At 66.4% G+C, this 13676-nt stretch overlaps 1 protein-coding gene across 2 annotated transcripts; it reads right to left on the bottom strand.

The window, feature by feature from the left end:
• Nucleotides 1–3388: 3388 nt before the first annotated feature.
• CFAP410 (cilia and flagella associated protein 410) lies at nucleotides 3389–13426 on the bottom strand. 2 transcript variants are annotated; one of them, XM_004762263.3, is made up of 7 exons: nucleotides 13240–13426; nucleotides 10648–10666; nucleotides 9476–9522; nucleotides 6975–7204; nucleotides 6656–6827; nucleotides 5707–5797; nucleotides 3389–3860 (listed from the first exon to the last, which is right to left on the bottom strand). In XM_004762263.3, exons 1-7 carry the CDS (start codon nucleotides 13314–13316, stop codon nucleotides 3729–3731), a joined length of 768 nt encoding a protein of 255 aa, XP_004762320.1. In that variant the 5' UTR covers nucleotides 13317–13426; the 3' UTR covers nucleotides 3389–3728. The 2 variants fall into 2 exon arrangements, with proteins under 2 accessions (XP_004762320.1, XP_012916807.1); XM_013061353.2 differs by lacking the exon at nucleotides 10648–10666 and having other exon boundaries at nucleotides 13240–13342.
• Between the last annotated feature and the right edge of the window lie 250 nt (nucleotides 13427–13676).

The following is a 13676-nucleotide window of genomic DNA, read 5'->3' as shown; positions in this document are numbered from 1 at the left end:
CACGTTCCCAGAGTGTGTGCGCACGTGGGCCTCTGAACATGACCCGGGGAGGCTCTGGACAGACGCTGGAGACTTCCTGATCCACCGTATGGACACCGTGCGGAGTCTGCTGTGGGGCCAGTGGCCCAAAGACGCGGCCAAGGCCTTGACGAGTCTGCCCGTGAACCCAAACTCACACAACGTGGAAGGGAGGGCGCCCACGGTGGGTCCCTGCTGTGCGGAGATTGGGGGGGCAGCTGGGGCAGGCAGCTGGCTGGGCCAGGAGAGGGCTGCGGGCTGAGGGTGCTCCCTGATTAGACCAGGCCCACCCAGGCAAATCTCCCTTCTGATTCACTGAAGCAGCTGGTTAGGGACTTTGAGTGACATCTGTGAACATCCGTGAAGCTCCTTCACTTCGGCCATATGTGCAGAGTATGCATCACGTTCCCAGCACCCCCCACTTGGGGGTGGAGGTCATATGGGGTCTGGGACCTAGGGGCCACCTGAGAAGCCCACAGACAGCAAGCCCTGCCCTCACGTGTAGGAAAGCATGTGCTGAGCTGGGGGTCTGAGGCCAGAGTCAGGCCTCAGGAGCGTGGCTGGGGAAGGGGTGCTGGAGGCCCCGGGAATGTGGTGAACTAGGTGGCAGCCATCGCCCGCTGGTCGCCTGAGACTGGGGCAGGGTCCCGGGAGGGGCTGGGGGGCGGTCTGCTGCAGGGTGCGGCACAGGGGACGTGTCTACACAGCCCGGAGCACAGCGCTGGCACTCCACCTGCCTCGGGAGGCAGCCCTGCCCCACAGCCCCCCCAGCCCCTGTTCAGCCCCGTGGGCTGAGGCTTGCCTGCTCTCCGCCCAGAGGGCTGTCCCCACAGCGCAGGGCGGCCCTGGAGGGCAGCTCCCCTGAAGCCACTGTCCCTTGTGTGAAGGCGGCTGTGTCCCCAGGGCAAGCTGGCTGCCGGCGGCTCTGGGACACAGGTGGCCACGGTGCGCCGTCCTGTCCCTTCATCGCTGCGTGTCCTGCCGCTCTGCGCGGGCTGTCTCAGGCCCTGGGGACACGGGTGCTTCTGCAAGCTTTGCAGGGAACGAAGCTCACAAGTAAATCTTACCAGGGTTCCCAGGCCCTGAGAAGCATCTGCTGAAGCAGGAGGCCCCGTGTCCGGCGGCTAGCACACTTTCTGACACTTCCGCTGTGAGCAGGGCTCGGGGGGCGCTGGAGGCGCTGCTGGGAAACGGCCCAGAGGCTCCTGCACACGGGTGCCCTCGCGCTCATGGCGCGGCCTCAGGGCAACACCTCCCCAGGGCCTGCGTGTGGGGCGGGGGCGTGCAGCAGCAGGCATCGGCCCTGTCCCAGGCTCCCAACATGGCCCCCCGCCCGGCACGCTCGGTCCGCGGGCACAGTGAGGATGCTCACCACGGGGACCCCCAGCTGCTGCGCACGGAGGCAGGTGCCCTGGTTTTCCTGCCCGATGTCTTGAAGGCAGGGGTGAGGTGGATGCATTCCCAGGTTTCTCTCACCCTGCCCCACCCCCACATTCCCCGCCAGCCCCTGCGGAGGGGAGGGCGCAGGTGGGGCTCCTGGGCGAGGGCCGTGGCCACCAGCTTCCCATCGTGGCACCATGATGGGCAGCTCGGCCCTTTACACACGAACAGCATTTCCTCCTCGCGAGAGACCAGGCAGCCCTGCGGGACTCCAACGGCTCGATTCCCGGGGGACGTCTAAGATCCGGCTACGGGATGTGGGGGCACAGCACCCAGCAAGCGTGGGGTCCCACGTGCCCACGCTCACGCTGGTCACAGCCTGGCCAAACGCACACTAGGAATGCAGGGGTGCAGGCGTCGCGGGCTAGCAAACCAGCTCCACTGCGGGACGTGGATGCCCAGCTCCGCCTGCACTCCGTGAGCCCACTGTGGGCGTCCACTCCCAGCGCGGCCAGTGCTCCCTTGGCTGGACAGAACTCCCCAGATGTGTGCTGGCAGCCCACTAGGCGAGCCCGGGTGGCCCCCAGGCCCTGGCGGGTCCCCCCAGAACTCCAGGCCTCCAGGGCAGCCCTGGAGCCCGTGTCTGTTTGCGGAGAACCCCGGCAGCAAAGACCCCTGGGTTCTTCTCGAATTTCCCCAACTGATCTGACTCCAGAACCAACACAGGGGACCCGTGAGCATTTCTCAGTCCTTTGCTGGGGGGATGGAGGCCTCCTGGGAGCACAACCACCGGAGGACCATTGGTGTCTTCCCTCCACACGGGGCAGCCCCGGGCTCGGGAACAAGGTGAGCTAGTGCCCCGCCATCTGGGGGACCCCTTCCCCTGCCTGGTCCTCCCGCACAGCTCCTCCAGCCAAGATCAAAGGGCACCTCGCAGGGCGTCTTCTCCCGAACTCAGACCTCCCCGGCCGCCCTGGGGGAGCCGAGGACCAGCCCCGCGGCCAATCCCAGGTCCCCACCTGGGACGCACCAGACGGCGCGGGCCGGAAGTTGGTGTGCGCCCGGTCAGCTGAGTGGGGAACGGGGCGGCTGTCCTCAATTTAACACAAACACCCCAACTTGCTTTGAGACGCTTTATTGACAGTCCGACCACCGTCCACGCGTACAGCCCTCGTCCAGCGGAGGGCACACGTGTGTCCCTGCAACCACCTCCCCAGACCCTGCAGCGATGCCTTGCTTCTGCCGCTCAGCTCCTGGAGAACCACAGACGCCCCGGAGAGAAACCCCCCGCCGGGCACCCAGCGCCTCGCGGCCGGCAGCCCTGGGCCCGGGGCAGTTTGAAACCCGCTGGCCTGAGAGCATCCTTCCCTTTAAGAGAGGGGCGTCTCCCGGGCACAGTCGCCCCATCGGGATTCTTGCACATGGCGCACAGGTCACCCCTCTGTTCACACGGCGACGGACACATTACAGAGATCTGGGTCCCCCACCCGGAGTGGGGGTGGAGGGCACCCCTGCTCCCGTCCGCGCCGCAGCAGCTCCCCTGAGGCTGGCTACCAGCTCAGAAAGCCTGCCGCTGCCCAGCCCGGGGAGGCGTCCTCAGGCACTGGGGGGAGGGGGCTAGGAAGGGACCCGCCCCTGGCCTGCAGCATGACCGCTTAGGGCCTGCGCCTCAGAGCAAGGCCCGCGGCTCTCCCCACGGTGTCCTCCCCACCAGCTGCCTCTCCCACGACTGCACCCGGATCCTGCCCGTCCCGCACAAACCTCTGCACCCTGCAGGCTCTTAAGAAAGCAGAGAAAAAGGGAAGGTGAGTTCTCCAGCCCTCCCCAGCCCTGCCGGTCATACGCAATGCCTCGGTGGCCGCAGTGGACAGAGCCTATCCCACAGCTGGGTCAGAGAACCAACAGGGGAAACGCGTGTGAGCAATGGCCCTCACCTTTGAAACACTGTCAAGGTCACGTCTGTCCCCTAGGAAACGCCTGCTTCCAGATCGGACTTTGGTAAGATATTTATTAGAGACAGTGGGGGCCCTGCCCGCCTCAGGAAGAGACAAGTCCGGGGAGCCCCCTGTGCAGGCCGGTGGGCACTGGGCCCCACGCAGGGAGAGCACCCAGCACAATGCCCGATGCCCTGCCGGCTCTCGCGGCGGCGCCATCCACACGGAGGGCCTGGCGCCCCCAGGTGGGCCAGAGCTTCCCGAGACATGGCCCGCATGCTGGGACTCAGCCGGGGTCCCGTGGAGGCCGTGGCTGTGGCAGGGACCCCACATCTCCCAGGCGCTTGGGCACGGGGTCAAGGGAAGAAGGCTTGGCAGCTCGGTCCCGACTGACCGTCACTCCACGTCTTCCTGCAGCTCCAGCTTGTGCAGGGCCTGGAGCCGGCCGACCACGGTCTGCCGCACGGCCTCCAGCCCCTCGGCGTCCAGCTCCCGCAGCAGCAGCAGGACGGCGCTCAGCACGTTGTTCTGGGGGCACAGAGTCACCGTCTGAGGGCCCCACCCTGACATGGACACCTCGGGCAAGTCACCTTCCAGGCAAGCCGGACAGACACAGACAGAGACTCAGGTGGACGGAGCCTGCAGGAACTGCCCAGAGAGGTTAAGCCACTGGCCCTCGGCCACACAGTAGGGATCAGTGCTCGGGACCGTGCGATCTCACACACACACACACACACACACACATACACACACGCACGCTCGTGTGTGTCATGCGTGTGCGTGTGGTCTCTATCTGCACCTGAGCGAGAGGGGATTTTGCACACGGGCTACTCGAGCTGGCTCGTCCTGCAAGTAGAGCCGTGAGCCGCAGCGCACGGCAGCAACGTGATGTCAGCTCAGAGGGACACGGTGGGGCTCAGCACCAGAGCCCCCACCCGCCCCATGGTGCTAACCTTTGGCCTCAGCAACCCTCGAGGGTCCTGTTCCCCCTGCACCCCTACACTGCTGCGGCCTCCCTGGCCACCTGCGTCCTCCTACTCGGGCTTGTAGGACCTCCCGTGGGAGGACCGAGCCGCGCTTGCTGCTCGGGGCAGAGCCGCAGCCTTCCCTTCTGTCCCCAGAGCGGCTCTGTCTGCTCCAGGGGATTCCGTGACTTTCTGGATCAGTGATTCAATCGTGAGGCTACGCCCCACCCCAAATCCCTGGATGCTCTGCAGACGCCTGCACGTGGGGAGGTGGGTCCTTTGGACCTTGCCTCATCGGCAGAGACTGACCGGCCCCGGGGACTATCGGGGGGCTCCTCCCTGAAGGTGCTGGGGAGCACGTGCACGGACCTTGCGGAGGATGGTGACCTGTGCAGGGCTGGGCCTCAGGCCCAGGGACAGCCGCCTACACTGGCCTGCAGCCCACAGTCACTTTTGTCAGTGGCTCTGGGGGATGCTTTTCCTGAAGGGTGGCCTGGCCCCTCCCAAGGACAGGGCCTCTGTCCATCCCTTCTGCACCGCCCACAAGCTTTTTCAGTTCCTCGAGGGGGCGCTGGCAGCCCCCAGCCCCGCCTGTGGAGCCCTTCCCATGTGCGCGCTGGTCCCACAGCTCCGGTCAGACCCTGCCGCCGGGAGCCGGGAGCAGCGGGTCACGGGCCTCCCTCAGGCCCCGGCTCTGCTCGAGCAGCTCCTCCCACGGGACAGAGGCAACGTCCCCACTGGGCCAAGCTAACGCTGGTGACCCCGTTCTGCCGGCCATACTCAGGATGTGGCCACTCTGGCTGATGGTGCCAGTCCTGCTGGTGTGGGTCCATAGGGAAGCTGCCCTTTCCCGCCCATCAGGACACACGTGGGAAGACACGGCCCCTCTCCTCTTGGGTGTGCGCCTGGATCAGACGGCCAACCCGGTGACCAGGAAGGGAACAAGCCCCAGGACCGGCCAGAATAACAAAGAGGCAGAGGCTTGGAAAGCTCCAGCATATTGGACGGAGCTGCCCACATAACCCACTCCTTGAACCTGTTACTCCTTATGGACCACCAGGAGCCACGATGCCACAGAAGCCGCCGGGCTGGGACACGGAGGCCCCCCGCGAGCAGCACCCCTGCAGCATCAGCTGCTCGAGCCGCCTTCCCACCCCCAGGCCAGATGCTGGGTGGACCCGGGTCCCGTGTGTGGCACGGAGCGGCCCGCCAGCTGCTTCGGGGATCCCCTCTCGCTCCGGGGCTGCTCCTTCTCTACTGGCCTGGACACCCCCTCTAGTCCTGCCCAGAGCCGGCTTCTCAAACCTGGGTCCCTGGGTGTCTACAGCCTGTCCGGCCCCACCGTCCACATGCGGGGCGGCAGGAGAGGTGGCTGCCTCCAGCCCGGGCTGTCCCCAGGTCACACTCACCCTGTTCTTGTGACTGCTCACGGCGTCCCTCTGCGAGAAGGAAGGGAACCGCTCCCGGGAAGGCGGCTTCAGGCCCAGCTGGCTCTGGACGCTGCAGGTAGGAGGTGGAGCACAGGGTGCGTGAGGCCCGCCCTGCTTGGGGCCCCATTTCCAACCCCGGAGCCGCCGATCACAGTGAGGCAAGCGACCCGCCGCTTGGTGACGCTGCTTCTGGAGGGACGGAGCGCTGCACGGGCAGGGCACGAAGGATGGGCGCCCCTGCCCGTGCGGGCAAGCACGTATCTCTCTGGCCCCCCGGGGGCCCCTCGCTGCACCTGGGCTCCCCCAGCGTGGGGGCCACCGAACACAAACGGGAACGCAGAGCTGTGGGCGGCACCCAGACGGCTTCCCGCACTGGCGGCCAGCAGAACGGCCGGCTTGGCTGCCGAGTGGCCACGGCCCGACCACCTCACTGGGCTCGGCTGCTCCTACCACGTTTCCTGTGCTCCGTGGCGGCTCAGAAACACCCGTGACAGTCTGCAGCCTGGCCCCAGAGACTGCTTCAGCCGCATGGGCAGTGCTGTGGTCAGAGGTGCCCTCCTTGGGCCGCATTCCCCTCCCCCCACCAGCAGCTTGGCTGGCCACAGTCACAGCCTCCTGGCCTGCCCTCGGGAGGCTGCAGGGCTGGGCCCAGGGGTGCCCTCAGGCCCGCCGGCCCATGTCACCTGCCCCAGCTCCAGGCCACTCCAGATGAGGGCGTGGTTACACACACACACACACACACGTGCACGTGCGCGTGCACGCCTGGGCCCGGAGCCTCCCGGACGCAGAGCCGGAAGCAGGCTGGGGGTCACTGAGAGCCGCAGATGGCAGGAACCGCGCGGGGCAGCTCCTTCCCTCCTTCCCAGAAGGGCCCACTGAGTCCCCAGGAGGACCCTAGGGGCAGGCCTGCGGCCCCGGCCAGGCTCACCTCGTCTCCTCCTCGCCACAGCTCAGTGTGTCCTGCCGGGTCTCGGCGCTAGTGTCCATGGCACTCAGGGCGTAGGACAGCTCAGACCCACTGTTCCCTGTGCCCTCAGTGCCAGGGGCCGTGACCTCCTCTCCCTCCAGCAGCGCACGGGACAGCTCCTCCTCGGTCACGGCTTCAGAGCGGGGGCGGGGAGCAACGGCATCAGAGCGGACTGGCCCCCACAGGAGCCACCCCCCGCCCCCAGGAGAGCACCGGGAGGGGCAGCTGCCCATCTGGAGGGTTCAGGGCTGTGCGGGGCGCCGCCAGGGCGGACACGTACGCTGGTTGTCCAGCTTCTGCAGGTGCGGCAGGTTGCGCAGGACGGTCATGCGGTAGAGGTGCGGGTCGGGGCCGCAGCACGGGTTCTCCGCCAGCCAGAGCACGCGCAGGCGCGGCAGGCCTTTCAGGTAGAAGAGCTCGGCCAGGCTGGGGATGCGGTTCTTCCGCAGGTAGAGCTCGCTCAGCTGCCGGCACTGGCTCACGGGCTCCAGGGTGGAGACGCTGTTGACGCTGCACGGGGACAGCACGGGGACAGCAGGGGATCAGGACAGCGAGCACCCCGCTTGCGGAGGGTGGCCCCCTCCATCCCTCTCGGGCCCACTGCAAACTCCAGAAAAGGCCCCCGCGGGGTCAGGCCCATCTGCCCTCTCCGCAGAAGGAGGTCAACACTGGACCCTATGAGTCAAGTTCAACAAAGACCTCAGGCGTAAGGACGGAAAGTCTCTCAGGCTGGAAACAGGAGGAGCAGGGAGCCATGCCCTGGCCTCTGGTTTGGTGCAGGCCTCGGGGGGCTGGGGGGGGCGTGCAGCTGGGGGGTCAGAGGACACGGAACAGGCCACCAAAGAACGTCTCTGTGCCCCTAAGTGGGCAGCGGCTGGAAAACCCCACAGCAACACAGCAAGCGCCAGCGAGCTCAGCCTTCCGCAGAACTGAACACCCGAAACAAAGTAAGTGAGTTTACGTTTTGTCCCTCAGACTTGTGAACAAACCACAGACGGAAAATCGTCAGGCCTCTAGGTAGAGAGCCTACAGGCTCCCGGGGACACAAGCAGAAAGCTTCCCACCTCCGCAAAGTCAGACGGACCGCAAAGGCGTGCTCAGCAGGTGGGCAGGCGGCCAGGACTGGTGCCCAGTGAGAGCACTATGCAGGCCAGGACAGTCCCCCTCCACCCCCGTGCAGTCCTGGGGACGCTGCGGCTCCCTGCACAGCTTGGGGGGCACGAGTGGGGCCACTTGGAGCGACCCTGCCTGAAGGGCCAGATGATCTAGAACATTCTCTGCCGGAGGCTGCACTGGTGGGGACAGCACGGCAGCGGGGGCCCCGGTTACTGATGGAGCTGCTGGTGTGGAGGCCTGTGCTCAGCACAGGGGAGCTGCATGCGACAGCCCATAGGCAGCAGATGCCATGCGCCTAGAGCACGGCGAGGCTCTGTCATCTCCAAGTCTGAGAAGCCGGCCAAGGCCTGGGCTGGGGTGGGCCGTGAAGATCCGAGCCACACCGGCCTGCCGTCCTCCTGCAGGAGCACCGGGCTAGCTGTGGCTGCACGGTGTTGTGTCCCCCCTAAACTCCTATGCTGAAACCTAAGCCCCAGGGTGACAGGGTTCAGAGGGGACGGGGTCAGGGGTCAGGGCGCCCTCAGGAAAGAGCTCCCCTGAGCTCCCTCGCCCCTCCCCTACAGGGACTGAGGGAGAAGGGGCCTCCCCAGACACAAAACGCCAGCACCTTCCCCTTGGACTCACAGCTCCAGAGGCACGAGACATGCTGTCTACAGTCCACAAGTTGCCCAGTCTACGGGATTCTTACAGCAGCCAGGACAGACAGCCCGCCTGCGCGAGGCTCTGAGACCAAAGGGAAGTGACCGCACCCCAGGAAAGGACTTGGCACCCTGTGTTCACACTGCGACTCACACTTGGGTTCCAATGCAGTTGGCCACACGGGCACTGGGTACCTGAGCTCAGTCCACTACCCTGGACCTCCTGTCCTTTCTCTGGGCCGTGAATGCGACAGATCCTACAGCTCAGGGAGCCCCCCACGCAGGGCAGAGGTGGGCGGAAGCTGCGCCCACTTTCAGGAAAGAAAGGCGACCCACTGACTCATCAGGGACGCTTCCGAGCTCCAGTCCCGGCCTCACTGGTAACAAGAACTCCACGACACGGACGGCGGGCCAGCACGCTCGCCAAGCTCTGTTTCCCCGCCTGCGCCCACCCCTCGCTGCCCCCACACGGGCAGGTGCCGGTAACATGTCTGTATTACAGGGCAGGAAACTGAGGCCCAGAGGTCTGAGCCTTGCCCAAGGAGGAGACTAGCAACCGGCAAGCAGCGGCGACTCCCAGGCCCCCTCCCCCGACCCTCCCAACTGCCCGGCTGCCAGAAATGCCGACGGCTGCATTTGGCTCATGCACGGTTTCCCTAGTCTATTAAGATGCCAGTGCCCCCGGAGAGATGGCTACAGTCATGCAGCGCGTGTGACGGAGCTCCTCGCCGTGCCGGAGACGGGGCAGAGCCGGTGGGAACTCTGGGGGCAGACACTGCGGCCTCCACGGCCGCTGCTCCTTGGGTGGGTGTGTTCCCAAGGTCGTGGTAGGGGCGGGCAGGGACATAGCTGGAGGGGGACGGCCAGGCAGAGCATCGGAGGGGCCCTGTGCACCCAGGCTGCCCCACCCACAGAGGTGGCCCTCCCAGACACACTCCCGATGGGACTTCTCAGCTTCTCTCGGGCTTGAGAAGGTTCTCGCCTTCCTTCTGGCCCGGGGACTCAGAGCACAGCAATGTGTAGGTACCTGAGTGTGATCACTTCCAGGCTGGGCATCTCCCGGCAGATGGAGACCTAGGAAGTAAAGGAAGCTGGTGGCGCACATACCGCCCGGCACCGCCGGCCGGCCCAGCGCGGACATGGCCACATGCAGCCCCACCGCCACCGCCGAGGCAGGGCTGGCACAGCACACAGAGAGCCCGCGGGCTCTGCGTCACACTCAGTACTCCGCACTGTCCTCGGGACCCCTCAGCCCGCAGGAGGAACACGCACGGTCTCTCTCTTGCCACCACCAAATGCGGCCAGGATCCCTACCCTTCGAAGGCCTCAGAAGACATCAGCTAAGGGGACCTCGGCCATCAGACCTGGGCCCAAAGGGAGAGGGGATCGCAGCTGGATCTCGTGCCATCTAAAACTGTCAGTTCAGGGGAGAAGAGCAACAGGGCCTGGCTGGGTCCACAACGGGTCCCTAACCTCTGAGGCCAAAGGGCGGGGCAGTCCCCAGATGTCTCTGCACCTGCCACGCGCCAGGCACAGAGCCAGACGGGGCCCTTGACCTCAACAGGCTCGCAGTCTGCTCAGAACACTTCACGTGTGCCGTGGAGTGGTTTTCTGCTCTGGTGGTATTTTTGGTTTTTTAGGGTAGTTTTTGGCTGCTTGAACATGCTGTGTTTCGGTGGCAGCGTGAGCTGGAATCAGCTCTTCTGGATTTCAACTCTGTTTTCAAGGAAAGGCACGGTTCAAGCGACAAAGGTAAGGAAGAAAGAAAAGACAGGCACATGGTCCCTGTCTGAGTCGGGACTTCCAGCCCAGGAGACAGAGAAAGGGAAGAAATCTGTCCACAGACCCACAGCTCCGCTCAGGGTGCTGCCCCCTGACCCCCACCCTGCGCCCCACTCCCCTGCCACGGCCTGGGGGCCAGAGCACAACACTGGATCCCAGCGAGAGCGGGAGCTGAAGGGACCAGCTGCTCCCTCCTCCGTGAGACCGGGGACATGCAGGAGCTTCCGAATAAAGCCGGGCACAGGGCAAAGCTTTTTCCTTAGTCGTTCACGCTACGCAAACCGCTACGTGGACAGAGTAGCAAGTTCGGGGCTGAACAGAACGCGTGCAGTTCTGTAAACTCCGCGGTCCTCCTGGGCCGCAGGATACAACTCTCGGGACCAGAGCGCACCGGGAGAGGCTCGCCGGAATACTTACGTCTGTGAGGCGGCTGCCCCTAGAGAAAGAAAAGACGTGTACTTTAATTTGATTAAAGTTGAGCAAAATAGTATTAGAAACACAAATTCCAAAAATGAACGACAAATGTCCACAGGCTAAAATTCCACAATGTCGGTGACAAAGTCAGGGACGGCCTATCCAGACGAGCGGCAAAGGGTCAAACCTTGGGACAGGCTGTTTGCGACCCAAGTCTCTGACCCTGCTTGAGGGCTGCCTCTGCGGCCAAGGAGCAGGAGAGCCGCTGCTCTTGGGGACAGAGATCTGCTCACTCCGCAGGCGGTGGCAAGGCCGCACAATGTCCCTCACTGATGAAGTCAACAAGCGAGCCCTTGTGAGGCTGAGTGCAAAGGCTGAGCGCGCAGCTCATGAACACAGACGCCGGCGCGCCTGAATCGGGGCCCTTGTCTCCGCTGCTCAGACAAGGCCCGGCCACCTCTTGGAAAACAAAGAGGGGTGTTATTGGGAACAAGTGACGAGCTCACTGCAGTCAATCTGTCGACACTTCCTCGGAGGAAGGCTGGGCTCTGGGCTAAGCTCCCCATATCCCCCTCCACTGCCCCGCATACAGGAGCTCGTGGAGCCTTGCCTTGAGTCCCCGGTGAACACCTGTAGATCCTTCGGGAGTTCCTGAAGCGCATCTGTCCTTCCCTGGCCCAGCCAGACCTGGCCAGCCCAGCCTGGAGCCCGCACTGACCCCACACCTGGCCAGCCCAGCGTAGGGCCCACACTGACCCCCAGACTTGGCCAGCCCAGCATAGGGCCCACACTGACCCCACACCTGGCCAGCCCAGCATAGGGCCCGCACTGACCCCCAGACTTGGCCAGCCCAGCATAGGGCCCGCACTGACCCCCAGACTTGGCCAGCCCAGCATAGGGCCCGCACTGACCCCACGCCTGGCCAGCCCAGCATAGGGCCCGCACTGACCCCCAGACTTGGCCAGCCCAGCATAGGGCCCGCACTGACCCCAGGCCTGGTCAGCCCAGCATAGGGCCCGCACTGACCCCCAGACTTGGCCAGCCCAGCATAGGGCCCGCACTGACCCCAGGCCTGGTCAGCCCAGCATAGGGCCCGCACTGACCCCCAGACTTGGCCAGCCCAGCATAGGGCCTGCACTGACCCCCAGACTTGGCCAGCCCAGCCTGGAGCCCGCACTGACCCCACACCTGGCCAGCCCAGTGTAGGGCCCGCACTGACCCCTAGACTTGGCCAGCCCAGCATAGGGCCCGCACTGACCCCAGGCCTGGCCAGCCCAGCATAGGGCCCGCACTGACCCCCAGACTTGGCCAGCCCAGCATAGGGCCCGCACTGACCCCAGGCCTGGTCAGCCCAGCATAGGGCCCGCACTGACCCCCAGACTTGGCCAGCCCAGCATAGGGCCCGCACTGACCCCAGGCCTGGTCAGCCCAGCATAGGGCCCGCACTGACCCCCAGACTTGGCCAGCCCAGCATAGGGCCTGCACTGACCCCCAGACTTGGCCAGCCCAGCCTGGAGCCCGCACTGACCCCACACCTGGCCAGCCCAGTGTAGGGCCCGCACTGACCCCTAGACTTGGCCAGCCCAGCATAGGGCCCGCACTGACCCCAGGCCTGGTCAGCCCAGCCTGGAGCCCACACTGACCCTAGGCCTGGCGAGCCCAGCCTGGAGCCCACACTGACCCCAGACCTGGCCAGCCCAGCCTGGAGACTGCACTGACCCCAGACCTGGCCAGCCCAGCCTGGAGCCTGCACTGACCTCAGACCTGGCCAGCCCAGCCTGGAGCCCACACTGACCCCCAGACCTGGTCAGCCCAGCATAGGGCCCGCACTGACCCCAGGCCTGGTCAGCCCAGCATAGGGCCCGCACTGACCCCCAGACTTGGCCAGCCCAGCCTGGAGCCCACACTGACCCCCAGACCTGGCCAGCCCAGCCTGGAGCCTGCACTGACCCCAGACCTGGCCAGCCCAGCCTGGAGCCCGCACTGACCCCCAGACCTGGTCAGCGCAGCATAGGGCCCGCACTGACCCCCAGACTTGGCCAGCCCAGCCTGGAGCCCACACTGACCCCAGACTTGGCCAGCCCAGCCTGGAGCCCGCACTGACCCCAGCTCCTGCATCCCGTCTCGCCCCTCCCAGGCAGCAAGGCACCGGGGACTAAGGACTGGGTTGCCGGGTGTCGTCACCTTCCCCGCGAGGGAGCGGCTCACCCTGCATCCCCCACGGGCAGGGGACCCGGCTCCCGCGCGCGGATGTCAGAAAACGGCCTCTCGAAGGCACCGTGGGCCCCACTGGCGCTGTCCGAAGGCCGGCGAGGAGCCTCCGGGCGATCCCAGCCGCCCCGGGCAGGCAGAGCGCGTCCGCGGCCACAGCCCGGGGCGGGGTGGGGGTTGGTGCAAGCTTCGGGTCGACCCCGGCCGCGGCCCCGGTTTGCGGCAGCACCTCCCGCAGGCGGAGCGGCCCCGGCACCCGCGTCCTTCCACCCCGACCGCCCTGCGGCTCCTCGCCGGCCCGTCCCGCCCGAGGCCCAGAGCCCAGCCGCGGGTCCCGGGCCGCGGGCAGGACGCGCGGGGACCGCCCCGGCCTCTGGGCCTCACCAGCAGTTGAGCTTCCGCACGCTGTGCAGCTCCGAGGCCTTGGCGCGGGACAGGACCATCTTCCGAGTCAGCTTCATGGCCGAGCGCCCGGGGACCCACACCGCGGCCCCGCCGGCCCGACCCAGCCCGCGGACCGGGTCTCCGCTCCCCCGCGGCCCGTCTCCAGGGGGCGGGGCCCGCGTCGCCAGGGGCGGGGCCAGCGAGCCCATTGGTCACCCCGCGAGGGGGCGGAGCGGCGCGAGCGCAGTGAGACCACCGAAGCTTGGCTCGGAACGTTGGCTCCGCCCCGCCCCGCCCCTCGGGCCGGACGCCCAGGGCTGCGCATGTGCGGCGTGGGGAGCGGGCGTGTGACGCGGTTCTGTCGCGCCCGCGTGCGGACCGCGTTCCCGACCGAGCCCCAGCCCCGGGCCCTCCGGCCCCAGCCCCGGGCCCCCCGA

Source organism: Mustela putorius, unplaced genomic scaffold (genome assembly GCF_011764305.1).
Source record: "Mustela putorius furo isolate JIRA1106 unplaced genomic scaffold, ASM1176430v1.1 tig00000765_pilon_pilon_pilon, whole genome shotgun sequence".
Taxonomy (NCBI): Eukaryota; Metazoa; Chordata; class Mammalia; order Carnivora; family Mustelidae; genus Mustela; species Mustela putorius.
The sequence above is the reverse complement of the archived record's forward strand: the minus strand, read 5'-3'. Positions and strand labels throughout refer to the sequence as shown.